General features: G+C 43.4%; 1 protein-coding gene across 2 annotated transcripts in view; it reads left to right on the top strand.

The window, feature by feature from the left end:
* The window catches only part of LOC311141391 (transcription factor 7-like 1-B), a 51,389-nt gene that overhangs the window by 15,280 nt on the left and 8,216 nt on the right, over nucleotides 1-27,893 (top strand). For both annotated transcript variants that reach the window (XM_084176701.1, XM_084176702.1), the window contains exon 4: nucleotides 13,669-13,752. In XM_084176701.1, the coding sequence (XP_084032827.1) occupies nucleotides 13,669-13,752 (84 nt within the window). The remainder of the gene's footprint in view (nucleotides 1-13,668; nucleotides 13,753-27,893) is intronic.

Consider the following 27,893-nt stretch of genomic DNA (forward strand, 5'->3'; position numbering starts at 1 on the left):
TGCTATGGCCAGTGGTGATTGTGGAGAGTGGTCGGTGTTCAGGTCTGTGGCAGCGTGGTCTTGGCTCTACATTCCCGAACACTCTCAGTGTAATTGGTACACTGCCCTGTCCCTGCCTGGGAATCTGATATTTACTGCAGCCCCTGATCATAATCACCTTGCCCCTCTCATAAGAATGTATACAGATTGAATGATCGTAATATGCAGCGACTGGAATATCTTTGGAAAATGGCAAGGTCAGCCTTTAGTTGATGTTTGTGTAGTTACACCATCTTTATGGATTTCAAGATCTTACCATTGGCATTTAGTGGCACCCATTCTCCATGATATCATTGGCATTCATCAATACTATTGGCTAACATTGTGCCTTTGGTACTTCCCATCATGCCTCTCAGATACAGATAATTTTATTTAATTTGACATGGCATTTATTTAGATTGTTTTATTTCTTTAAGCTCACTGAATTTCATCCATCTCCCTTTTTCCTCCAAACCCTCTGAAAAGTATTTGTTCCAGAGGTTTTTCTTAAGTATTGACAGGGACTGAGAGGTTCATGTGTGCTTAGGAAGGTGAAGATTCCCTTGGAAATGTTTACTACTCCATTGTTTTGCTCTCAGGCGACTTGGTGATCCTTGAAGAGGTTAAGGACCTTATGACCCAGGCTCATTTTGCTCCATGTTCCTCCTAAAGGCTGATGTTTCTGGAATTAGGGAACTGGCAAGCAGGAGTATGTGCTGACCGCTTGCTCTGGGTTAAATTAATTTAAACTCTTAGGAAACCTTCTTAGGAAAGTGTCATTTTATTCACGTTTGTACTAGTGAACATTTGAATGATTTTGTATTGTTGCCGTCGTTTGACGCATTTTAACATTTTTGTCTAGAAAGGTGAGTTAGCAACACAGTCTGACTTTGTCTGATTAATAATTTTTATGTGAATATGATTTTTTAAGTCCAAAATGCTGCCATATCAAACTTGAACAACTTGACTTGGATGTATGGGCTGTAGTACCGCAAGAGGAACATTGTGTTCAGGCATGCATACCCACAGTGTGCGTGTACGTGTGTGTGTTTTAGAGAGAGAGAGAGAGAGAGAGAGAATAAGTTAGCAGTGGGGTGAGAGGGATGTCAGGCAGTAAAACTGAGATGAGGCAGGGCTGAGACTTCAGGCCCTGAGATTTGTGCCTGCTTGCAGTGCAAACACAGGAGGCATCTGCAGGCAGCTGGGGGGGGGGGGGCTTGGGGGGGGGGGCTTGGGGGCTGCAGAGAGAACACAATCATCCCTCTGTTTTCATAAGACTTGTGGTATGTGAGACCAGAAACAAATGTGTTTAATTTAGGCCCTTTTTCTCTCTCTTCTTCTCCCCAGCACCCCACCCACCCCACTTTTTCAAACTGACTTTTTCTAAAAGATGCTTAATGGCCTCCTGGCTCTGTCAGCTGCTCTGAGGAAGTTTTTAAAAGATGAGACAAAATCTGAATGTGTGCTCTGTCTGAAAAGCACTTAAAGAAAAGTTGGCAGACTTATCATCAATTAAGATCAAATTTACTCTGAGGTGTAAATATTTATCTATATTTTCTGGAAAAAGTTTATTTTTACGTTTCTACCTCAGTTTAGAAGTGATTACTGTGTAGCGGTATTTTCCCTGTTGTGTGGGTGTATGGCGGACTTATTATTGCTTCTTAGCTTGGCAAGCACCATACACTCCATTATATTGGTAACCCATGCTGTCTCTTTTAGTCAATATGTGTTTTGGTTATACATGAAAAATGCAGGTTTCAATTATGTAATTTGTGTAGATGTTGCACATTTATTTCCCTCCCTCGCTCTCTCACTCACACACACACACACACACACACGCACACACAGAGTTAATTTGATTTCTCTGTTGAGCTCTACAGGAAACATCCAGCTAACCACTGTTAACCACCACATGTTCTGGAGTTAATTACACAGAGGTTTACAGCTGTGCATTTCAATGAAAGTAGGCTGCTCCCCAAACAATAAAATGGTGTGTTCCTGCACAACTGGACAAACAATGCCAGTAGAAATGATGTGAAAGACAGACATCTCCTTCGTTATTGGTGTAGCATGGTTTGATATTGGACTGCATTAACACTGGGCTTACCAGAGTAGGCTATCACAATTGAAACCAGATACTCCAGGTATGGAAAACCACATAACTGACTTTACATAATTGAGTGCAACAGCATGGCAGCCTCCTCTCCTCTCATGCCAGACGCATTATTATTTTCTTGTGGCTCTAATTATACGTTCAGTTTTATTTGACCTGCCTGTTGTTGTGTTCTATAATACAATTGCTCACTTATTCCAAACTTTCACCCCAACAAGGCCTCACAAAGTGCTTATTTTCCTTAACCACATCTGATTGAAATGGCCTTAAAGTCAATTAAATGGAATTAAAACTATACTGTGCTTCCTTTAAAAAGGCATTCACTCTGCTGCCGTAGCAACACACTTTAAGCTCTGGCTACAGGAAGCAATAATTCAGGATCACATAAAAAATAAAAAATAAAACTGAAATAACTGCTTGAGCTGCAAAAATGCATAGTCTCACTAAAGCCACTGTCTTTTACTCTCTAGTAAAACCCTCTAGGGACTATTCAGAAAGGCCTAAATAAGAGTTAGCTAAATCCAACACATAACTTGGGCTTACACTTCTTGTTCATGTAAAAAGAGATTGTGTATTGAGACTGAAGTCCAAATTCATTAGTGGGACTTTACAAACAAAGCCTAATGTTTGCAGTCTAAATATCTCAGGGCTTGAAGACCAGTTTGGCATTTTTCAGAATATGCATGAGCTAGTCATATGACACAAAAGTTAATTGAGTTCAATGAAATTGAATCTCTGGTATGTTTGTGTAATATTTAGAAGTCTTTTCCCTGTTGAGTATCAAACCAATACGAAAAGTGTGGATGAATTGGCAAGTATTTTTTTTTTTCTGTGTCTTAAACCTCAACTTTGTAGCTTGTAGATGACCATGGCAGTGATGTCAGCTCTGTATTGGACTAAGACTGATAGTTGTAAGAAAGCATCGATGGATGTTATGTTGGATTTATCTGGGACTCTTTGGCACAGTGTGTAACTTTAGATTACATTTTAGTCATTTAGCAGACGCTCTTATCCAGAGGTTGAGAATCTTGGAAAAGTCCCTCCACTGTGTTTTTAAGACCTCCCTCAGCCTGCCTTCCCTCTTCACTCTCCTCTCTCCCTCTTTGCACTAATAGTTATTTTGTGTACAAGAGAATGTTAAGAGGCAAATGAGCCTGGCCTTCATAGGCCATGTTGCCATAGAAACCAGTGCACTCTGGATGGCTGACCTTTGACCCAATTTTCCCCGGCTGTGAATAAAAGAGTAGGGCGACAAACCGGGTCACAATAGAGGCCCAACGAGCTGAGGGAGTGCCCCTGTCACAGTCACTTAACTTCACTCCTCTACTTACTAATGGATACTTCAAATGTGCTAGCCATTAGCAGGATGCTAGTGACACTGCTGGAAACAGCGGCCTTCTCAGGGTTAACCCCACACATAAACTGGGTGTTTGCTCTGGGTTGGGGGGCATTTTAGAAATATCATCCTATTATTCACATATCCTATCACACGCATCTATAATTTTTATGTACTCAGATTCAAAATGGCCTAGTTGGTAATGTATCCATTTTATGGCATGTGCATTTGACACACAGTTTTTCCTGAAAATACAGTTTTGGGGGGGATTATGGTACCAACACTGATAAGGACATTGAATGTCTCTTTTTATTGCCTTGGAGTAGTTCATCAATTTTTACGAGACACCAAGATATATGTAAACACTACATTGTTTGGTTTGGTTTAGTTTAAGAACATAACTGTTTAAGGAAATATTTGTCTTTAATGTGAAGAGCATCTTGTTATTTACTGACAACCCTTTAAAGGTGGCCAGTGTATATCTATGTTTAGGTATGAAATGATAAATACAGTGTGTGGATATATTCACAGTAAAGAATTGTTATTTCCATCAATTATGTAGGCACCATAATATTTTACTCATGTTTTATTTCTCTGTGTAAATTCCTTAGTTTTCCTCAGGATTGTTTTCATTGACAACTTCCTCCTAAGGTAATCCACTTTACTGCAGAGAGTCAGACTGGATAATGGGCTGTTTTTCCACTAGGGTCATTCCATGTTATTTCAGCCAGCCATGACACCCACCATCTCAGAATTTTCTGAAATATTTTCTGTAATTAGAAACAGATAAGATTAGCATTCCTGCCACATTATTTTGTTGAAATATAATTTTATCTCTGATAAATTAAGCTAATTGATTGCACCCAAATTGGCAATTTTAATTTATAGGATTCATATAGTATTCAATATTTACATTTACATTTACGTCATTTAGCAGACGCTCTTATCCAGAGTGACTTACAAATTGGTGCATTCACCTTTATGATAGCCAGTGGGACAACCACTTAACTTTTTTTTATTTATTTTTTAATGTTTTTATTTATTATTATTTATTTTATATATATATTTTGTGGGGTTGGGGGGTAGAATGATTACTTTTATACTATCAATAAATATAGTACCTAACATCTGATTTGAACCAAACTTTTTTATAACAATAAGACATGAGGAATCCAAAGAAATTATCAAAAGCCACCAACAGTCGCCCCCACACCCACACCAATCCCACCCTAACAAGAAGTATACAGTATCAGTTCTCTATGTCTGACAAGTAGTATGTATACTGAACAAAAATATAAACGTAACATGCAAAATTTCAAACATTTTACTGAGTTACAGTTCAAATAAGGAAATCAGTCAATTGAAATAAATCCATTAGGCCCTAATCTATGGATTTCACATGACTGGGAATAAAGATATGCATCTGTTGGTCACAGATACATTTAAAAAAGGTAGGGGTGTGGATCAGAAAACCAGTCAGTATCTGGTGTGACCATACAATGTGAATAATCTCCTTCGCATAGAGTTGATCAGGCTGTTGATTGTGGCCTGTGGAACGTTGTCCCACTCCTCTTCAATGGCTGTGTGAAGTTGCTGGATATTTGCGGGAACTGGAACACGCTGTCATACACGTCGATCCAGAGCATCCCAAACATGCTCAATAGTGAGTATGCAGGCCATGGAAGAACTGGGACATTTTCAGCTTTGTTTCAGAACATTCAATTCTCTGCCAATAGCGCTGGTGGACATTCCTGCAGTCAGCATGCCAATTGCACGCTCCCTCAAAACTTGAGACATCATCTGTGGCATTGTGTTGTGTGACAAAACTGTACATTTTAGAGTGGCCTTTTATTGTCCCCAGCGTAAGGTGCACCTGTGTAATGATCATGCTGTTTGATCAGCTTCTTGATATGCCACACCTGTCAGGTGGATGGATTATCTTGGCAAAGGAGAAATGTTCACTAACAGGGAGGTATACACATTTGTGAGAGGAATAAGCCTTTTGTGCTTATGACATGGTACCAACACTTTACATGTTGCGTTTATATTTTTGTTCAGTGTAGATCGGTCTCTGAGTATTATTTCTTCATCCTATGTAATGTATTCCCAGTGAATTTGGTGACGTTTTTTTCCCCTGTTCAGAGTTGTTAGGTTTATGTCCCATCCTTCATCCTTATATTACCAGGTTCTGACCACTAGATGGTGCTGTTCCAGGTGATTTTATTTAATTGTTCTATCCCCCCACACCTCAATGTTAAAGGGATATTTCACCCAAATTCCAAAATGACATTGGTTTCTATACCATGTACGCAGTCTATGGACAAGGTATGACTGCAATCCAGGCTTTGGTTTTGTTTAACTGGCCGTTGTCTCAAATGCTTACATTTGTGGCACAAATCCAAAGCAAGTCAATAGTACCTATATTGGCAATTCCGCGCTTCATATCCAAATCCTCTATAAGTACAATCATTGAGTTACACAATACATTTGTAGATACTTCAGGATGATTTGGACATGAAGCGTCAACATTTTAATTTAGGTACCATTGACCTTAATTGGATTTGTGCCACAAATGCTAAAAAGTTAGCATTTGAAACAGTGGACAACAAAACCAACGCATGGATTGCTGTCATACCTTGTCCATAGACTGCGTACAGGGTATGGAAACCGATGTCATTTGGGAATTTGGGTGAACTATCCCTTTAACATTGCGGTGTGGAGATTCTTCAAAAAAGAAATAACCCAGAACAGCACCATCTAGTGGTCAGAACTTGGTAATATCAGGATGTAAGATCAACCTAATTTAAATTACTAATTCTCTGAACAGGGGGAAAAAACATCACCATACTACATGTCAGACATAGAGAACTGATACTATATACTCGTTGTTGGGGTGGGGTGTGGAGGGTCTGTGGGTGGCCTTTGACCCTTTCTATGGATTCCTCATGTCTAACTCATTGTTAGAAAAATGTTTGGTCCAAATCGGATGTTAGGTATTATATTTAATGAATATTATATGAATCAATTAGCTTAATTTTTCAGATCAAATTATATTTCAACAAAATAATGTTGCAGGATTGCTAATCTTATCTGCGTCTAACAACAGAAACAATTTCAGAACAATCTGACATGGTGGGTGTCAAAATGCTCTTTCTTGTGCTTTTTGAGGTGGAATGACCCACTAACAGCTATTTCTGTGCCCAGTAGCAGCCAAGCTGACCAGCAGAACTGCTTGTCGTTTCCCCATCAATTAACCACTAATTAGCACAATGAGGGCAGGAGTTGCCTATGTCTATGTAATTGCCCGCAATGTCTGCAAACAATGGGTCTTAATTCAAACTCTGAGACAAGGTGGGACTATTTACAGCAATTGTCTTTGCTCTGCAAGCTTATAATTGTATGTCATGCATAGATCAAGTGGAGGTGTCAATGGCTCGCATAAGCAGGTGAAATGAGCGGAGAGAAACGGGGGGACTATGGTGTAAGGTTTGACAGGGCCAATGTGTGGAGCTGCTATTCATATGGGTAGAGGATCATTAACACCTCACTCTAACAGCAAGCTGTGTGGCCCATTTGTTTTCTGTTGGGGGGCAAAAGAAAACCATGGGGAGAGGCTCTCCACACAGTAGGTGATTGACATTATCTGCTGGAGCAATCCCTAGAAGCATTCCTCTGCCCCTGCTGTTTGGAGAGGAGAGGGGTGGGAGGGGGCTTGATGCCACAGCGCAAGGCAGCTTTAGGGCAGGTCTGTGCTGGAGTGTCACTGTCAATTAATCTGTTGCCATTGGAATCTTAGAACAGTGTATTAACATTTTATAGTAATTTGGTTAGTCATTTGTAACCTTAAATGTAACCATAAAAAATGGGCCTACAATAGGGTTTTTAGTCAAGATTGCTCTTTAAAATAGACACTGTAGACACTCCAAAAACACATTTTTGTAGTTTGTTGGACTATAGAACAAAAGACCCTCAGGACGTGTCATACCATTGACATCAGATTGATAACACTTTTTTAGAAGGATTTGTAAAACACTCCAAAGTCTGCAGATAGTAGGTGGAAAAGTTTGGCATGTTTTTTCTGTCTCTCTGGCAGAGTGTCTGATTTACTTTGACAACAAATGTCCAGACATCTGCCTCTCCTCTCCTCCATGCTCTGATGTTGCCTGGCCAGCAGTATGGCACCACACACTTCAGAGATGACAAAGACACTTGGCTATGTTCCCCCTGCTCTGTGAGAGAAATGTAACAATTAGAACCCAACTCTGGCAGTCAATATGCCCAAGAGCATATGCTGTATTCTCTCTGTTCGAAAAACCAAAGGGCTTCATCTTGGCTTTTTGGAATTTTTTTGTGGCGACTTTGCCACCTTTGTTGCATCTGGGTCCCTGACAAGTGCCACAGTATTCTACTGATGTCTATTTTGAGTTCTGGAGGCAGAGGGAGGCTGGAAGACAATTAGAGAGGCATGGAAATGGATCAGATATTTGAGGAAGTTGACTTTATTTGCACAGCTCTCACAGCTTTCTATCTGACACTTCACTAGAGCAGTCTCTACAGTGAAACCAGCGTCTCGATGGAGGCCAACCATAGGCCTGCTCAAATTGTGTTTGTTTCTAATGCAATTAAGGGCATCTGCAAAGCATTACAGGACTGCCTGAAGTTTACTGTAAAATGTAATTGCTGATTTTAGTTTATCAGTGGTTTCAATCTTTTACAGACAATTCAATAAGACTGCAGCCATGGGATCCTCCTTTTCAATAGTAACTTCCTATTTACCGTGCCTTCCTTTCTGTGTTTTTAAGTAGCTTTTTATTTTTGGGGGATTTAATAAAGTATCCTAACCAGGTTTCTGTGTTATAGTCAAAAACACCATTTGGATTTGATTTTGATTGAATAGGGGGGCTTGATTCTTAGCCTAAATCAGGGGTACGCACTAGATTAAGCCGCAGGCTGATTTTTGTCGGAGCGGATGGTCAGAGGGCAGGAACATAATTCTAATAATTTGTTCACTGCAAATAGACCACAACTTAGCCCAAAAATAGATTGTTTAGAAAATAAGAATAATTTCATACCTAGATTACATTGAGACACGATCATGTCTCTTTTTTTGGGTGAGGGGGGGAATACTTGGTGAACCAATTTTCTAAATGAAACACATTTTTAACTGAATTTCTGGTCATTTTAGCAACCCCTGGCCTAAATGTTCTGTTATTTTGCAGAGAACATACCATTCCCATTTGGATTTGAGGCTTCCTCCCCGAACTTAGAGTGGGTGATCTGAAAAGTCATAGTCAATCGATCCAAAAATGTTTATTTTTAATTCACAATCTGTAGAAGCAATGAGAATAGAAAGGTTCAGAACTTTTGTAAAACATCACAGTACGGTTGAAATATATATGGCAAATAGAAATCCTATATGGATGGTGTTAAGAGATAGATGGGAGGTATTGAATGGAGTTGAAGGATGGGACTAATAACAAATAACAAATAATAACAAGATAACTAATAATGGATGCATACTGTGTCCATAATAAGTATATAGGTTGTATGTTGGGAGCTTTTGGGAAAGAGCACAGTTAGAAAGATATGGCGTATAGAAGCAAACCGGATGGACATCATGAAAATGATCGGAGAGGTTGAGAGTAGAAGAAGTTCAGGAGTAAAAACAAATAAAATATAATTATTGTAAAATTGACTGTGTCCATAAGGTGTAGATAGTACGTATAGGCTGGAAGTAGAGGGCATTGTTGTTCACTAATTTACCCCAAGTAGGGAAAGGATGGCGAGGTTGAAAAGGAATAAAGGGGAGTATATATATAAAAAACATGGGGGATTGGAAGTGATGCAGACAATTACATTGATGGAAGTTACAATCTATCTGCAATATTAAACTGATCTACCCCCTTAAAATAAAAAAATAAATAAAAAAGATCTTCATGAGGAACACTGATCTTTTGTCAGTGATCTCTCTTGTGCATTCGGAAAGTATTCAGACCCCTTCCCTTTTTCCACATTTTGTTACGTTACAGCCTTATTCTAAAATTGATTAAATTAAATGTTTCCCTCCTTAATCTACACACAATACCCCAGAATGACAAAGTGAAAACAGGTTTTTAGAAATGTTAGCAATGAGACTTGAAATTGAGCTTAGGTGCACCCTGTTTGATTGGACATGATTTGGAAAGGCACACACCTGGCTATATAAGGTCCCACAGTTGAAAGTGCATGTCAGAGCAAAAACCAAGCCATGAGGTCGAAGGAATTGTCCGTAGAGCTCAGAGACAGGATTGTATTGAGGCCCAGATCTGGGGAAGGGTACCAAAAAATGTCTGCAGCATTGAAGGTCCCCAAGAACACAGTGGCCTCCATCATTCTTAAATGGAAGAAGTTTGGAACCACCAAGACTCTTCCTAGAGCTGGCCGCCCGGCCAAACTGAGCAATCTGGGAAGAAGAGCCTTGGTCAGGGAGGTGACCAAGAACCCAATGGTCACTCTGACAGAGCTCCAGAGTTCCTCTGTGGAGATGGGAGAATCTTCCAGAAGGACGACCATCTCTGCAGCACTCCACCAATCAGGCCTTTATGGTAGAGTGGCCAGATGGAAGCCACTCCTCAGTAAAAGGCACATGACAGCCCGCTTGGAGTTTGCCAAAAGGCACCTAAAGGACTCTCAGACCATGAGAAACAAGATTCTCTGGTCTGATGAAACCAAGATTGAACTCTTTGGCCTGAATGCCAAGCGTTACATCTGGAAACCTGGCACCATCCCTACGGTGAAACATGGTGGTGGCAGCATCATGCTGTGGGGATGTTTTTCAGCGGCAGGGACTGGGAGACTAGTCAGGATCGAGGGAAAGATGAATGGAGCAAAGTACAGAGAGATCCTTGATGAAAACCTGCTCTAGAGTGCTCAGGACCTCAGACTGGGGCGAAGGTTCACCTTCCAACAGGACAACAACCCTAAGCACACAGCCAAGACAACGCAGGAGTGGCTTTGGGACAAGTCTCTGAATGTCCTCTAGTTGCCCAGCCAGAGCCCAGACTTGAACCCGATCGAACATCTCTGGAGAGACCTTAAAATGGCTGTGCAGCAGTGCTCCCCATCCAACCTGACAGAGCTTGAGAGAATCTGCAGAGAAGAATGGGAGAAACTACCCAAAAACAGGTGTGCCAAGCTTGTAGCGTCATACCCAAGAAGACTCAAGGCTGTAATCGCTGCCAAAGGTGCTTCAACAAAGTACATAGTAAAGGGTCTGAATACTTATGTAAATGTAATATTTCAGTTCTTTTTATTTATGGGGTATTGTGTGTAGATTATTGAGGGGGGGAAAAACAATTTAATCAATTTTATAATAAGGCTGTAATGTAATAAAGTGGAAAAAGTCAAGGGGTCTGAATACTTTCCGAATGCACGGTATATATATATGTGTGTGTGTGTGTGTGTGTGTGTGTGTGTGTAAGAGTGTGTGAGGAAAGATTGATAAAAAGCAGTTGAATAACTGAGGCTCCCCTGAGTTGATCCCTGAGTTGTTTTGCTCCCTCTTGCTCTCCTTGTGTCTCCCCTACCACAGCCCACTGTACTGTTCTCTCTCTCTCTCTCTCTCTCTCTGTCTCTGTCTCTGTCTGTCTCTCTGTCTCTCTGTCTCTCTCTCTGTCTCTCTGTCTCTCTGTCTCTCTGTCTCTCTGTCTCTCTCTCTCTCTCTTGTTAGTTGTGTGTAGTTGACTACAGTGAGGTAGGAACTGCTGAGGTAGGGTGTGTAAGGTAGAGTAGACATTTGCAGGGAGGGTAGTGGAAGATGGTAGTTTGAGGTTTTTTTTCTCTAACCAGCCGCTCCATAGAGTACAGTGGCAATTATATAAAGGAGGCTCGCTCTTCTGAATGTAAAAGTGCCTCAGGGCATGTTCCCCAGTCCTGGTAGAAGCTGTCAAATAAGGGAAGGAGGGGGTGGGGGAGCTGGGGGTAGGCATGGTCAGGGTAGACCAAACGCTCACAATGGGGCTTGTTTCGTTTGTGGAGGGACTTGTGAATGACATAGATTAGACAGTGAAAACTGTATTGTTTTGGTTTTTCCCCCAGAAAGCAGCATTCATTAGGCAGTATGCACAGCGCAGAATACATTTTCAATGGGGAGCTAGCAGCCTCTAAAAGCAAGGGCCTTTTGACAGTTGTATGGACTTGGGCCCATTAGTTGGAACCTGCGATTCAGCCTTGAGCAGTGTGGTGAAAATGAAAAGGGCTGATGTCAACTCCAAGAATTCCCCCCCTTTTAGATGGGAATAAGGGTCCCCCTCACTCAGTGCTCTATTGGACCTCAGCTGTCAGGAAACAATACCCTCTGCCTGCTCCGACAAACTCACTCCTGAATGTTTTTTTCCCCTCTCTCCCTTTCCCCCTGCTGTTATAATGTATTTTCCATTTTTAACCCGCAGTCATCCAAGTTTCCTTCCTCCCTACAAACTCAGAGTGATGAATGAAGCTTTAAAATCCTGCACAGATGATTGTCAACTCTTTTAAGCCTTGAATAGGCTTTTGTCTTCTTTCATATGCATGCAGTGAGTTTTCCCCACCATATATACATAACTTTGTGCAACAGTATAATTCATGAATGAAAGTGCACAGCCTTGGTTTATGTAACGTGAGGAAACGTGCCACGTCTTATTGTACAATATGACTTTTTCCCATGCAAAATACTATTTCATTTGTTTGATTCTGGAATGTGGATTTTAGAAGTAAAACAGCAGGACACAGTGAGGGTATGAGTCAAATATGATGTGTGAGAGAGCAAGAGAGAGAGCATGTTTAAGTGCACTAGCCCCTGAATCAGCTGAGCTGTTAAAATGGTCTTAAAACCTTCAGATCATTACAGTGAAACAGTCAAAGGTCGACTGATAAGACCCAAGCCCAGGTGGATCAGGTTGGTTACGGGGACTCTGAGGTCCACATCATCCATCATTTTCTCTCTATATAGCCTGCTTCTGATCTAGCCATTTTGGGGAGTGTCATACTCAACATAAATTACACTACTGAGTAATGTGCTAAACAACTAGCAACTAGTGGATACATTACTAAACAGCAATGCTGTTACATTACAACTGACACATGCAGAGGTGTTGGAATCATGTTGATATTATATGCCCAAAAGGAAATTCAGATGAACTATGATACCACATATCTATGTGTGCATGCACAAATGCAGCATAAGCTGAAATGAAAACCCTTTTAATTAATTTGAAGTCGTTGGATACCATGGAGAAAATCCACATGCATGATAATCTGCTGTATCCGGTATTTAAACTGATTCACAAATCAGATGGCGGCGCTCTGCATCGAACAGAGCACCAGCTCCACACAGCACCAAGACTGATAGGGAAAATATATTTGAAACATGTTGCTTTCAGGAGATAAAACAACTCCTGTATACATGATCCTGTTCCATAGCGAGGACGCATGGGTTGGGCTGCCATAAAATAACAATTGTGTTAAAAACTCTGTGGAAAGGAAAACACTAATGCTCCAGATAATGATAACATCTATGATAACAAGATGAAAACTGCTAACAGTGAAAGTGGATTAGTTTGGTTTGGGTCAAAAGGCCAAAATAATTCACCAGGATGCCATAGGCTTAGTGCTGAGACCCCACCCCTGCCTTTCCCTCCCCTTCTGATGGAGCTTCCTTCCAGCTGTCCCTTCCCACCCGCTAGTCGATGGGCGACCACAGCTGGACTCTTGGTTTTCCCTGACAAACGGTGATTTCACAGTCCCCCTCCAGTCTGCTGTGTTCACTCCCCCCCCGCTGCCAAAAGCCAGTGTCTGACTCCAACAGCATATGAGTCTCATACAGGTGTCTGTCAGTTATGGCTCTCTGCTGGCTCCTACACCATTTATGACATGGTCTGCTCTGGAATAGCTCAACCATATTTCATGCAATTCAGTTTCAGCAAGTATTAGCGAGTTAGTCTAAACACATTATAGCAAGTTAGATAATGGCATATGGTGTAAAATTATGTGAGTGGTAACTGAGTGTGAACCAAGCGGATTTGGTATTATTGTATAAGAAATACATTCCTTTTCACTCTTTTAATTTAAATTTATCTGAGGCATAATACTGCCCCCCCCCCCATGTTTTTGTATGCATGTCCATTTTGTATTATTTCAGTGTCCAGACGTGTGTGTTTCATGTTACTCATTCTTCACCCCACAGTACCTGCAGATGAAATGGCCTCTACTGGATGTCCCTGGAGCTGCCGTACTCAAAGACCCCCGCTCCCCCACCCCAGGACATCTAGTGAGTACACCATACCATCCATCCAGCCACTCCTGCATCCCACCCCAGGACACCTAGTGATGAGTACACCATACCATCCACCTAGCCACTCACTGTGTCTAGTAACGGCTCCCAGCACCCTCTACTACTACATCATTACGACAGTCATTCCATACCATGAAGTGGGGAGAAAGTAGAGCAACGTATTGTGACTTAGGTCATATCTGGGTGATCTGGGGTTAGGGAAGTGATCTGTAGTTGTGCTCAGAGAGCCACCCTTGGTCACCGCTGTGGTTAAATAATCACAGACTCAGCCTGTGACCTCAGTGATTCCGGCTAGACGGGTCTGTTTAGTTTGTGGTGTGTTTGTCGGATTGCATAAACACAATGATGCACTTGACAAAGTTTTCATTGAGTGGCGTCAATGGGAAGCTGTTGTCAGTGGGAGCAGTGTTGGCCTTGCCCTGGGGAATCCAGAGCTTCTCTGTGGCTGACTTCACTCTCAATTGGAAGCCAATTAAATATATTTTATTACAGTGCTGACCTGTCAGTGACTCTCTGAGTATGGCTCGTTTGTCTGTGGGACACAGGGCTCGCTGTGCCCTGTTTTGTTTATGCCAATGGATTTTATTTTATTTACTTAATATATGACATTATGAAATGCATGGGCCTGCATTTTAGGGCAGCAAAAAAATCTGAATAAGAAGCAGAGTAATCGCAATTGAATTAGGAGGAAATGAAAGGGGCTATTGAAAACTGACGTGGACACTGAGGTCTTTGGCTTGGTTCCATGCTGCCCTACCTGGATCCATGCTGCCCTACCTGGTTCCATGCTGCCCTACCTTGGCTGAACTCAAGAAAACCTACCAATGTTTCTCTACACCAATTTGTAAGTCGCTCTGGATAAGAGCGTCTGCTAAATGACTTAAATATAAATGTATGTCTGTGCGACCTTCATCTTTATTACATTTTACATTTTAGTCATTTAGCAGACGCTCTTATCCAGAGCGACTTACAGTTAGTGAATACATCTTTTTTTTATACTGGCCCCCCGTGGGAATCAAACCCACAACCCTGGCGTTGCAAACGCCATGCTCTATCAACTGAGCTACATCCCTGCCGGCCATTCCCTCCCCTACCCTGGACGACGCTGGGCCAATTGTGCGCCGCCCATGAGTCTCCCGGTCGCGGCCGGCTGCGACAGAGCCTGGATTCGAACCAGGATCTCTAGTGGCACAGTTAACACTGCGATACAGTGCCTTAGACCACTGCGCCACTTTATTGAATGTCTACATTGAACCAGGAAGGTTGATAGAGAGAGACTTATAATGAATGAGGACCAGGACTTTGACATTCAGACATGTAGGATTTAGCTGATTTTGAAGGAGAATATTTTACTTATTTAAATTGCCTAACTTTAGATTTTGTAGTGGACAGTTTGCTTGTTCCCATTTCAAGTCACTGTCTCCTTTCTCTTTTATATTTTCTTGCCCTTCAGCTAAATCTCTTCTGGCAACAGAGTATTTTACAGTGGTCATGTTAACTAGAAGAGGAAGTAGCCATGCTAGATCAGGTGATCTGAGACATAGGGTCATCAGATGTGTGAGCAGAAGCATCCTTTGATACCCAGGCCATTCAGACTGAAACACCCCACTGTGCCCTTACCCCCACCATCCACCACCCCCACCACATCCCACCCCCACCACATCCCACCCCCACACACACCATAGCCATAAGCCCACATGCCCCTCTGGTGAGCTGCTGCCAGGGAGCCAGGCTGATTATGTGCTCATTACCCCAGCAGCAGAGAGGGGGAGAAGGGGGGAGCTCCCCAGGCCTGCAGGGCCCCAGCACTGCACTAATGAGAGCAGGGGGAGTGGATGGGGTCCGTGGGGGTCCAGGGATTACTGCCCAGGGGCCAGGGCCAGCCAGAGGGACCTGAGGAGAGGGAGCCGGGGGACAGCAGCATCTTTATGTATTCCTGCTCTCTTCTGCAAGCACTCATTACATGTTATAATTGTATATTCATGATGGCTGGCGTGGAGACAGAGTTTTTGTCTGGTATTGATTATGTGGGACTTCTGGAGATGACCGTCAAGAATGCACACACATATACCTTCAAAATCTTCAACTGTTCATGCACATATGACCATTCATTGATTTTACTTATCTGCCCTAGAATGTGTTTGTTGAAAGGCCTTCCCTCCCCTTAGTTGCTTTGCTGATTAATAAGTAATTTAGCAGCAGCACTTTAGCAGTAATGAGATGATGAAGCCATTGGTGATGATCAGATTCCTGGTGACTCAGATCATCAAGTGTCCCTCACGGTGCTTGGCCTGCAGCAGACAACAATGTGCATTGTAATGAATGATGGAGCTGGTCTCACTAGGACTCCTCTCGCTGTGTTAGTGGACCAGGAGTGAGAGGAGTCTGTGAAATAGAAATGAAACCCTTCTGTGCATATGAGAAGCCCGGGAACAGGGAAGGCTGTCTGTCCTGTCGCTGCTGTGCAGATTGGGTCCATAAGGCCCGTATGCTAATCAGAGCCTGCTCCGGCCGAGGTCCTCAATTATTCACGAGACAGGTTTGTTTAGCATTCAGTTGGTATTGCTTTTGGTAGTATGGGGGGTGGGGGGTGGGGGGCTGGATATGGAGAAGGGAACGAGCTTGTCTGTGAATACCACCCCACCGCCCCCATATCACACCCTGTGTTCGGAGAGCTGCCTATTCATGCATTATACATCAAAGGCGATGCAAGGCCAGGTGATGCATTGTGGGTGTCAGCCTCAGCCTTGTCAGTCACCAGTAGCGGTAGGCCAGCCGGACTAGACTGGACTGAACAGGGAGAGAGCTGCCTGCCTTCTGGTTCCTCAGAGCAATAACACACTCCTCAAACTAGACTAACTCCGCCTGAACATCACCATGGTGATCAAGCTGTCAATAGCACACACTTCCGCTCCTTCAGGTTATTCTACCATTCCTACTGATTTCTCCATGTTAGACCTGTCGTTGGTAACAAGTGACTCACTGTTAAGCAAGTTGACGAAGCAATGTGGCTTCCTAACGAAGTCTTATAGTCCTGACTTCAGTGTCTATATGCCCAGTCCAGTCATCAGATCATCAGTACTCACAGCTCAAATATGGCCTCCTGTTCTGAATTTGACAAAGACAGAATAATTATTACAGCGCCATCATGATGTCTTGGTCCCTGTGTGTCAGCAGCATGTCATAACTCACTTAGTTGAGTATGGCGGTCACCTGCTTTCTTGTTAATTGAATTGAAGTGGTAAGACCTCAGCATTGACATGGATTTGCATTCCAAAGATGGCTTCTCCATGAAGTGCCTGTTGCATTTTTCAGCACATTAGACTGAGCAGAAGTTTTTGTAAAGACGTTGACAGAGAATGGTACAGGTTGGGTTTGCCAAAGATACTTTCTGCTAGCTCGCAGTCAAAAATAGTTTGAAAGACCTTTGACTGGGTGTCCTCTGAGATTTGCCAGTGTTGCATTACGCATTGAACAACCAGAGTCCATCATGAAATCAAAGGCTTTGGAAAGCCTACACTGAATACTGATGGGAAGGCTGCAGTCCTTCCACGGCTCTGCAGAAACACTGCTTTTATAGACACACACTGGACTTAGTACCTCAGTGAAAGTCAAATATAGGAACCAGGTCCCAATATCCAAGTACATAGCCACTAATAAACAAGAAAGTGCACTTTAAAAATTTGCTATAGATAGAAGCAATGTTCCCTCAAAACATTTTGGGCACTGAGCAGATTTCAGGTCTGCTGAACACAAACTTGAATGTTGTGAAAATTCTGTGCAACTTCTGGCGCGCGTTTATTGTGAACACTGATGCTGTACCCGCTTTAAGGTACAGTTATAACAGTGGCCAAGTAGGCTACTGTGGTCATAATGTAGGCCTATCAGAGTGGCCTAACATCAAAAAGAATGGAGAAAATGCATCTCATAACATTTTAACATGGAAATAGCTGTTCTATCCTTCAGCCTACAGTAGCAGCCAATGTGTGCTGTTCATTGTAGGCCTACATTCCGTAAGACTTTTGGAAGAAATATGCAGGGCTTGACATTAACCTGTTTATCCACTTGTCCTTCAGACAAGGAGGTGACTGAAAATGTGTTGTTTGATGCAAGAAACCACTTTACAAAATAAAGTTACAGTGAGGGGAAAAAAGTATTTGATCCCCTGCTGATTTTGTACATTTGCCCACCGACAAAGAAATGATCAGTCTATAATTTTAATGGTAGGTTTATTTGAACATTGAGAGACAGAATAACAACAACAAAATCCAGAAAAACATATTTCAAAAATGTTATAAATTGATTTGCATTTTAATGAGGGAAATAAGTATTTGACCCCTCTGCAAAACATGACTTAGTACTTGGTGGCAAAACCCTTGTTGGCAATCACAGAGGTCAGACGTTTCTTGTAGTTGGCCACCAGGTTTGCACACATCTCAGGAGGGATTTTGTTCCACTCCTCTTTGCAGATCTTCTCCAAGTCATTAATGTTTCGAGGCTGACATTTGGCAACTCGAACCTTCAGCTCCCTCCACAGATTTTTTATGGGATTAAGGTCTGGAGACTGGCTAGGCCACCCCAGGACCTTAATGTGCTTCTTCTTGAGCCACTCCTTTGTTGCCTTGGCCGTGTGTTTTGGGTCATTGTCATGCTGGAATACGGGCTGAGTCGTGCCTGTCAATGCAATAGAATCCTACTCCGGTGCGTTCCGCCTACAAGAAAAATTCATTTACATTTACGTCATTTAGCAGACGCTCTTATCCAGAGCGACTTACAAATCGGTGCATTCACCTTTATGATAGCCAGTGGGACTATTTATGATATTTTTAATTTTTAGAGTATATTTTTTATTTTCATTTGTTTTATTTATATATATATATATATATATATATATATATATATATATATATATATATATATATACACACAGTGGGGAGAACAAGTATTTGATACACTGCCGATTTTGCAGGTTTTCCTACTTACAAAGCATGTAGAGGTCTGTAATTTTTATCATAGGTACACTTCAACTGTGAGAGACGGAATCTAAAAATCCAGAAACTCACATTGTATGATTTTTAAGTAATTAATTTGCATTTTATTGCATGACATAAGTATTTGATACATCAGAAAAGCAGAACTTAATATTTGGTACAGAAACCTTTGTTTGCAATTACAGAGATCATACGTTTCCTGTAGGTCTTGACCAGGTTTGCACACACTGCAGCAGGGATTTTGGCCCACTCCTCCATACAGACCTTCTCCAGATCCTTCAGGTTTCGGGGCTGTCGCTGGGCAATACAGACTTTCAGCTCCCTCCAAAGATTTTCTATTGGGTTCAGGTCTGGAGACTGGCTAGGCCACTCTAGGACCTTGAGATGCTTCTTACGGAGCCACTCCTTAGTTGCCCTAGCTGTGTGTTTCGGGTCGTTGTCATGCTGGAAGACCCAGCCACGACCCATCTTCAATGCTCTTACTGAGGGAAAGATCTCGCGATACATGGCCCCATCCATCCTCCCCTCAATACGGTGCAGTTGTCCTGTCCCCTTTGCAGAAAAGCATCCCCAAAGAATGATGTTTCCACCTACATGCTTCACGGTTGGGATGGTGTTCTTGGGGTTGTACTCATCCTTCTTCTTCCTCCAAACACGGCGAGTGGAGTTTAGACCAAAAAGCTCTATTTTTGTCTCATCAGACCACATGACCTTCTCCCATTCATCCTCTTGATCATCCAGATGGTCATTGGCAAACTTCAGACGGGCCTGGACATGCGCTGGCTTGAGCAGGGGGACCTTGCGTGCGCTGCAGGATTTTAATCCATGACGGCGTAGTGTGTTACTAATGGTTTTCTTTGAGACTGTGGTCCCAGCTCTCTTCAGGTCATTGACCAGGTCCTGCCGTGTAGTTCTGGGCTGATCCTTCCTCATGATCATTGATGCCCCACGGGGTGAGATATTGCATGGAGCCCCAGACTGAGGGTGATTGACCGTCATCTTGAACTTCTTCCATTTTCTAATAATTGCGCCAACAGTTGTTGCCTTCTCACCAAGCTGCTTGCCTATTGTCCTGTAGCCCATCCCAGCCTTGTGCAGGTCTACAATTTTATCCCAGATGTCCTTACACAGCTCTCTGGTCTTGGCCATTGTGGAGAGGTTGGAGTCTGTTTGATTGAGTGTGTGGACAGGTGTCTTTTATATAGGTAACGAGTTCAAACAGGTGCAGTTAATACAGGTAATCAGTGGAGAACAGGAGGGCTTCTTAAAGAAAAATGAACAGGTCTGTGAGAGCCGGAATTCTTACTGGTTGGTAGGTGATCAAATACTTATGTCATGCAATAAAATGCAAATTAATTACTTAAAAATCATACAATGTGATTTTCTGGATTTTTGTTTTAGATTCCGTCTCTCACAGTTGAAGTGTACCTATGATAAAAATTACAGACCTCTACATGCTTTGTAAGTAGGAAAACCTGCAAAATCGGCAGTGTATCAAATACTTGTTCTCCCCACTGTATATATAGTTTTTTTATTTTGTTTTTATTTATTTATTTTTGTGGGGGGGGGGTAGAAGGATTACTTTTATACTATCCCAGGTATTCCTTAAAGAGGTAGGGTTTCAAGTGTCTCCGAAAGGTGGTCAGTGACTCCGCTGTCCTGGCGTCGTGAGGGAGTTTGTTCCACCATTGTGGTGCCAGAGCAGCGAACAGTTTTGATTGGGCTGAGCGGGAACTGTGCTTCCGCAGAGGTAGGGGGACCAGCAGGCCAGAGGTGGAAGAACGCAATGCCCTCGTTTGGGTGTAGGGACTGATCAGAGCCTGAAGGTAAGGAGGTGCCGTTCCCCTCACAGCTCCGTAGGCAAGCACCATGGTCTTGTAGCAGATGCGAGCTTCAACTGGAAGCCAGTGGAGTGTGCGGAGGAGCGGGGTGACGTGAGAGAACTTGGGAAGGTTGAACACCAGACGGGCTGCAGCGTTCTGGATGAGTTGTAGGGGTTTAATGGCACAGGCAGGGAGCCCAGCCAACAGCGAGTTGCAGTAATCCAGACGGGAGATGACAAGTGCCTGGATTAGGACCTGTGCCGCTTCCTGTGTAAGGTAGGGTCGTACTCTGTGAATATTGTAGAGCATGAACCTACAGGATCGGGTCACCGCTTTGATGTTAGCGGAGAATGACAGGGTGTTGTCCAGGGTCACGCCAAGGTTCTTTGCATTCTGGGAGGAGGACACAACAGAGTTGTCAACCGTGATGGCGAGATCATGGAGCGGGCAGTCCTTCTCCGGGAGGAAGAGCAGCTCCGTCTTGCCGAGGTTCAGCTTGAGGTGGTGTTCCAACATCCACACTGATATGTCTGCCAGACATGCAGAGATGCGATTCGCCACCTGGTTATCAGAAGGGGGAAAGGAGAAGATGAATTGTGTGTCGTCTGCGTAGCAATGATAGGAGAGACCATATGAGGATATGACAGAGCCAAGTGACTTGGTGTATAGAGAGAATAGGAGAGGGCCTAGAACTGAGCCCTGGGGGACACCAGTGGTGAGAGCACGTGGTGCGGAGACAGATTCTCGCCACGCCACCTGGTAGGAGCGACCTGTCAGGTAGGACGCAATCCAAGAGTGAGCCGCGCCGGAGATGCCCAACTCAGAGAGGGTGGAGAGGAGGATCTGATGGTTCACAGTATCAAAGGCAGCAGATAGGTTTAGAAGGATGAGAGCAGAGGAGAGTTAGCTTTAGCAGTGCAGAGAGCCTCCGTGACACAGAGAAGAGCAGTCTCAGTTGTATGACCAGTCTTGAAACCTGACTGGTTTAGATCAAGAAGGTCATTCTGAGAGAGATAGCAGGAGAGTTGGCTATAGACGGCACACTCAAGAGTTTGGAGAGAAAAGAAAGAAGGGATACTGGTCTGTAGTTGTTGACATCGGAGGGATCGAGTGTAGGTTTTTTGAGGAGGGGTGCAACTCTTGCTTTCTTGAAGATGGAAGGGACATAGTCAGCGGACAAGGATGAGTTGATGAGCAGGTGAGGTAAGGGAGAAGGTCTCCGGAAATGGTCTGGAGAAGAGAGGAGGGGATAGGGTCAAGCGGGCAGGTTGTTGGGCAGACCGGCCGTCACAAGTCGCAAGATTTAATCTGGAGAGAGAGGAGAGAAAGAAGTCAAAGCATAGGGTAGGGCAGTGTGAGCAGGACCAGTGGTGTCATTTGACTTAATAAATGAGGATTGGACGTCGTCAACCTTCTTTTCAAAATGGTTGACGAAGTCATCCACAGAGAGGGAGGAGGGAGGGGGAGGAGGAGGAGGATTCAGCAGGAGGAGAAGGTGGCAAAGAGCTTCCTAGGGTTAGAGGCAGAGGCTTGAAATTTAGAGTGGTAGAAAGTGGCTTTAGCAGCAGAAACGGAGGAAGAGAATGTAGAGAGGAGGGAGTGGAAAGATGACAGGTCCGCAGGGAGTCTAGTTTTCCTCCATTTCTGCTCGGCTGCCCGGAGCCCTGTTCTGTGAGCTCGCAATGAATCGTCAAGCCACGGAGCAGGAGGGGAGGACCGAGCCGGCCGGGAGGATAGGGGACATAGAGTCAAAAGATTCAGAGAGGGAGGAGAGGTGGGTTGAGGAGGAAGAATTAGGAGATTGGAGGGAGAAGGATTTAGCAGAGGGAAGAGATGATAGGATGGAAGAGGAGAGAGTAGCAGGAGAGAGAGAGCGAAGGTTGCGACGGCACATTACCATCTGAGTAGGGGCAGAGTGAGTAGTGTTGGAGGAGAGCGAGAGTGAAAAGGATACGAAGTAGTGGTCAGAGACTTGGAGAGGAGTTGCAGTGAGATTAGTAGAAGAACAGCATCTAGTAAAGATTAGGTATTGCCTGCCTTGTGAGTAGGGGTGGACGGTGTGAGGGTGAGGTCAAAAGAAGAAAGGAGTGGAAAGGAGGAGGCAGAGAGAAATGAGTCAAAGGCAGACGTAGGGAGATTAACGTCACCCAGAAATGTGAGGGGTGAGCCATCCTCAGGAAAGGAACTGATCAAGGCATCAAGCTCATTGATGAACTCTCCAAGGGAACCTGGAGGGCGATAAATGACACGGATGTTAAGCTTGAATGGGCTAGTGACTGTGACAGCATGGAAAATCTATTGCATAGTTAGTTTTGCATAATAAGTCTTGCATAGTTATTTTTGTTTTCGGTATGTTTCATTGAAAGTGGCTAATATTGGCAATTTCCACAGTAGAGGGGAACATTGATAGTGTAAACTAAAGGGGAAAACTAGAAAGTTGAGTAAAGTTCAATCGTATGCTTCTCTACACGGGCTGATATTTCTTCTGCAAGGGAGTCCCCGGGAAGCTGCGCGCCCGCAGCTTAGAGGGAACATTGCATAGAAGGTATCTACACTGCTCAAAAAAATAAAGGGAACACTTAAACAACACAATGTAACTCCAAGTCAATCACACCTCTGTGAAATCAAACTGTCCACTTAGGAAGCAACACTGATTGACAATACATTTCACATGCTGTTGTGCAAATGGGATAGACAACAGGTGGAAATTATAGGCAATTAGCAAGACACCCCCAATAAAGGAGTGGTTCTGCAGGTGGTGACCACAGACCTTCTCAGTTCCTATGCTTCCTGGCTGATGTTTTGGTCACTTTTGAATGCTGGCGGTGCTTTCACTCTAGTGGTAGCATGAGACGGAGTCTACAACCCACACAAGTGGCTCAGGTAGTGCATCTCATCCAGGATGGCACATCAATGCGAGCTGTGGCAAGAAGGTTTGCTGTGTCTGTCAGCGTAGTTTCCAGAGCATGGAGGCGCTACCAGGAGACAGGCCAGTACATCAGGAGACGTGGAGGAGGCCGTAGGAGGGCAACAACCCAGCAGCAGGACCGCTACCTCCGCCTTTGTGCAAGGAGGAGCAGGAGGAGCACTGCCAGAGCCCTGCAAAATGACCTCCAGCATGTGCATGTGTCTGCTCAAACGGTCAGAAACAGACTCCATGAGGGTGGTATGAGGGCCCGACGTCCACAGGTGGGGGTTGTGCTTCCAGCCCAACACCGTGCAGGACGTTTGGCATTTGCCAGAGAACACCAAGATTGGCAAATTCGCCACTGGCGCCCTGTGCTCTTCACAGATGAAAGCAGGTTCACACTGAGCACATGTGACAGAGTCTGGAGACGCCGTGGAGAACGTTCTGCTGCCTGCAACATCCTCCAGCATGACCGGTTTGGTGGTGAGTCAGTCATGGTGTGGGGTGGCATTTCTTTGGGGGGCCGCACAGCCCTCCATGTGCTCGCCAGAGGTAGCCTGACTGCCATTAGGTACCGAGATGAGATCCTCAGACCCCTTGTGAGACCATATGCTGGTGCGGTTGGCCCTGGGTTCCTCCTAATGCAAGACAATGCTAGACCTCATGTGGCTGGAGTGTGTCAGCAGTTCCTGCAAGAGGAAGGCATTGATGCTATGGACTGGCCCGCCCGTTCCCCAGACCTGAATCCAATTGAGCACATCTGGGACATCATGTCTCGCTCCATCCACCAACGCCACGTTGCACCACAGACTGTCCAGGAGTTGGCGGATGCTTTAGTCCAGGTCTGGGAGGAGATCGCTCAGGAGACCATCCGCCACTTCATCAGGAGCATGCCCAGACGTTGTAGGGAGGTCATACAGGCACGTGGAGGCCACACACACTACTGAGCCTCATTTTGACTTGTTTTAAGGACATTACATCAAAGTTGGATCAGCCTGTAGTGTGGTTTTCCACTTTAATTTTGAGTGGGACTCCAAATCCAGACCTCCATGGGTTGATAAATTTGATTTCCATTGATAATTTTTGTGTGATTTTGTTGTCAGCACATTCAACTATGTAAAGAAAAAAGTATTTAATAACATTATTTCATTCATTCAGATCTAGGATGTGTTATTTTAGTGTTCCCTTGATTTTTTTGAGCAGTGTATATCAAAAGGTAAAACGTATAGGAATTTGATTATATAATTATATATTATTTGTTCATATACCATGTTAATGATTAGACGTTGATTTAATAATTATTCTCTGCTTCCTCTTAATAAATTCTCCATGTTTTTAGCTTGGGCAGTTTTCAACAAGCAGGCAGGCCAATGCAGAGCCCATCTGGCTCCAGATTGCACATGACGGCAATCACTGCCAGGCTCAACGGCATTTACCGTCGGGCTCTCATTGAAAATAATGACATCCGGTTTGCTGTCTACAGTCGTGGTCAAACGTTTTGAGAATGACACAAGTATTGTTCTTCACAAAGTTCGCTGCTTCAGTGTTATGAGAAATTTTTGTCAGATGTTACTATGGTATACTGAAATATAATTACGAGCATTCCATAAGTGTCAAAGGCTTTTATTGACAATTACATTAAGTTTATGCAAAGAATCAATGTTTGCAGTGTTGACCCTTCTTTTTCAAGACCTCTGCAATCCGCCCTGACTGATGGCAGCCCATTCTTGCATAATCAATGCTTGGAGTTTGTCAGAATTTGTGGGTTTCTGTTTGTCCACCCGCCTCTTGAGGATTGACCACAAGTTCTCAATGGGGTTAAGGTCTGGGAAGTTTCCTGGCCATGGACCCAAAATGTCTATGTTTTGTTCCCTGAGCCACTTAGTTATCACTTTTGCCTTATGGCAAGGTGCTCCATCATGCTGGAAAAGGCATTGTTCATCACCAAACTGTTCTTGGATGGTTGGGAGAAGTTGCTCTCGGAGGATGTGTTGGTACCATTCTTTATTCATGGCTGTGTTCTTAGGCTAAATTGTGAGTGAGCCTACTCCCTTGGCTGAGAAGCAACCCCACACATGAATGGTCTCAGGATGCTTTACTGTTGGCATGACACAGGACTGATGGTAGCACTCACCTTGTCTTCTCCGGACAAGGTGTTTTCCGGATGCCCCAAACAGTCGGATAGGGGATTCATCAGAGAAAATGACTTTACCCCAGCCCTCAGCAGTCCAATCCCTGTACCTGTATCAATTGTACCTGTATCAATTGGTAGAGCATGGCGCTTGTAACACCAGGGTAGTGGGTTCGATCCCCGGGACCACCCATACGTAAAAATTTATGCGCACATGACTGTAAGTCGCTTTGGATAAAAGCGTCTGCTAAATGGCATATTATTATTATTATTATTATTATTATTATTATATTATTTTGCAGAATATCAGTCTGTCCCTAAAGTCTTTCCTGGAGAGAAGTGGCTTCTTTGCTGCCCTTCTTGACACCAGGCCATCCTCCAAAAGTATTTGCCTCACTGTGCATGCAGATGCACTCACACCTGCCTGCTGCCATTCCTGAGCAAGCTCTGCACTGGTGGTGCCCCGATCCCGCAGCTGAATCAACTTTAGGAGACGGTCCTAGTGCTTGCTGGACTTTCTTGGGCGCCCTGACGCCTTCTTCACAACAATTGAACCTCTCTCCTTGAAGTTCTTGATGATCTGATAAATGGTTGATTTAGGTGCAATCTTACTAGCAGCAATATCCTTGCCTGTGAAGCCATTTTTGTGCAAAGCAATGATGACGGCACGTGTTTCCTTGCAGGTAACCATGGTTAACAGAGGAAGAACAATGATTTCAAGCACTACCCTCCTTTTAAAGCTTCCAGTCTGTTATTCTAACTCAATCAGCATGACAGAGTGATCTCCAGCCTTGTCCTCGTCAACACTCTCACCTGTGTTAACGAGAGAATCACTGACATGATGGCAGCTGGTCCTTTTGTGGCAGGGCTGAAATGCAGTGGAAATGTTTTTTAGGGATTAAGTTCATTTTCATGGCAAAGAGGGACTTTGCAATTAATTGTAATTCATCTGATCACTCTTCATGACATTCTGGAGTATATGCAAATTGCCATCATCAAAACTGAGGCAGCAGACTTTGTGAAAATTAGTGTTTGTGTCATTCTCAAAACTTTTGACCACGACTGTACCTCGTGCCATCTAGACGCAGCATAAGTAACATAATAAAAAAAATCTCCATCAAAATCTGTCAGTTTAAACTAGAGATACAGTATCTAGCTTTTTGAACGGGCTGCATATCAATCCACCTTATCTCCCTATGTCGCCCTTCCATACCTGAGGTGGAAAGTGGCAGAGCTACAGCGCTGTTTGTCAGACCAGGAGACATTCCGAAAATTGGTCTTCTCACAAAAACGGCTGTAGCATCTGAACGGCCTACAAACTAATATGACCACCCTATAGAAAGGGGAGACTCTCATAAACACAGTGATATTCTCAGTTTTACACATGTTAAGTTTGCTGAAAATAAACGCAGTTGACAGTGAGAGGACGTTTCTTTTATTTTATTTTATTTTTTATATATATATATATAATATTTCCTGAGCTTTCTTATATCTCCTAGATATAGGACAGACACTTCAAAACCGTATTCTTTATGATTCTTTTTTGACTGTCTGTTTTGCGATTTATGAATGTATTATTCTATGGGCTATAGTAGTAAAGGCCAAATTCAATATTTTATGAAATAAATTTTTTGGGGCCTACCTAAAGGGGTCCTAAAATTCAAAATCAAAAAGGTAAATGATCCATGACCTTCTTAAAACAATTCCATATGTCAGCTTAGAACCAATTGCCATTGCCTTTGTTTTTAAAACAATTTTTATTTAATTTTAGCCACTCATAATATTCAGATCTAGAGGGAGGGCAATACCTAATAAGCCAGTAGAAGTTGATGAGGTAACCATCTATGTCCCTAAAGGTAGACCACAGAGGGCCCTCTCCTCTGGAGATGGTTTAAGCAGGTAGGCCGCTGGCCAAAAATGGTTTTGCATGTGGACAGCCCAAACCTACAGTACATATTTCTGTTCCATACTTTTTTTGGCTTGTTCTACTCAAATGCAGTCTGGTATCCATGTTGAAGCTGGCGCTGTTAAACTTAAAAATCCATTCTGAGCAAACATGTGATTGGTGTATTCCAAAGTACGAATTATTAATGCAGAATTTCCAATTCTCACTGAAGTGCTTCCCAAAATGTGTTGGCACTGAGATCTAGAGGTCTCAAACAGCATCCACAATATAGGGGAAATTCTATCACATTGTACATGAAGTAGAACAACAAAGCCTGCCTAAAGTATACATGACATTTGAGCACTGGGTTTTCTACATA

Source organism: Coregonus lavaretus (assembly GCF_964263955.1).
Source record: "Coregonus lavaretus genome assembly, chromosome: 14".
Lineage (NCBI taxonomy): Eukaryota > Metazoa > Chordata > Actinopteri > Salmoniformes > Salmonidae > Coregonus > Coregonus lavaretus.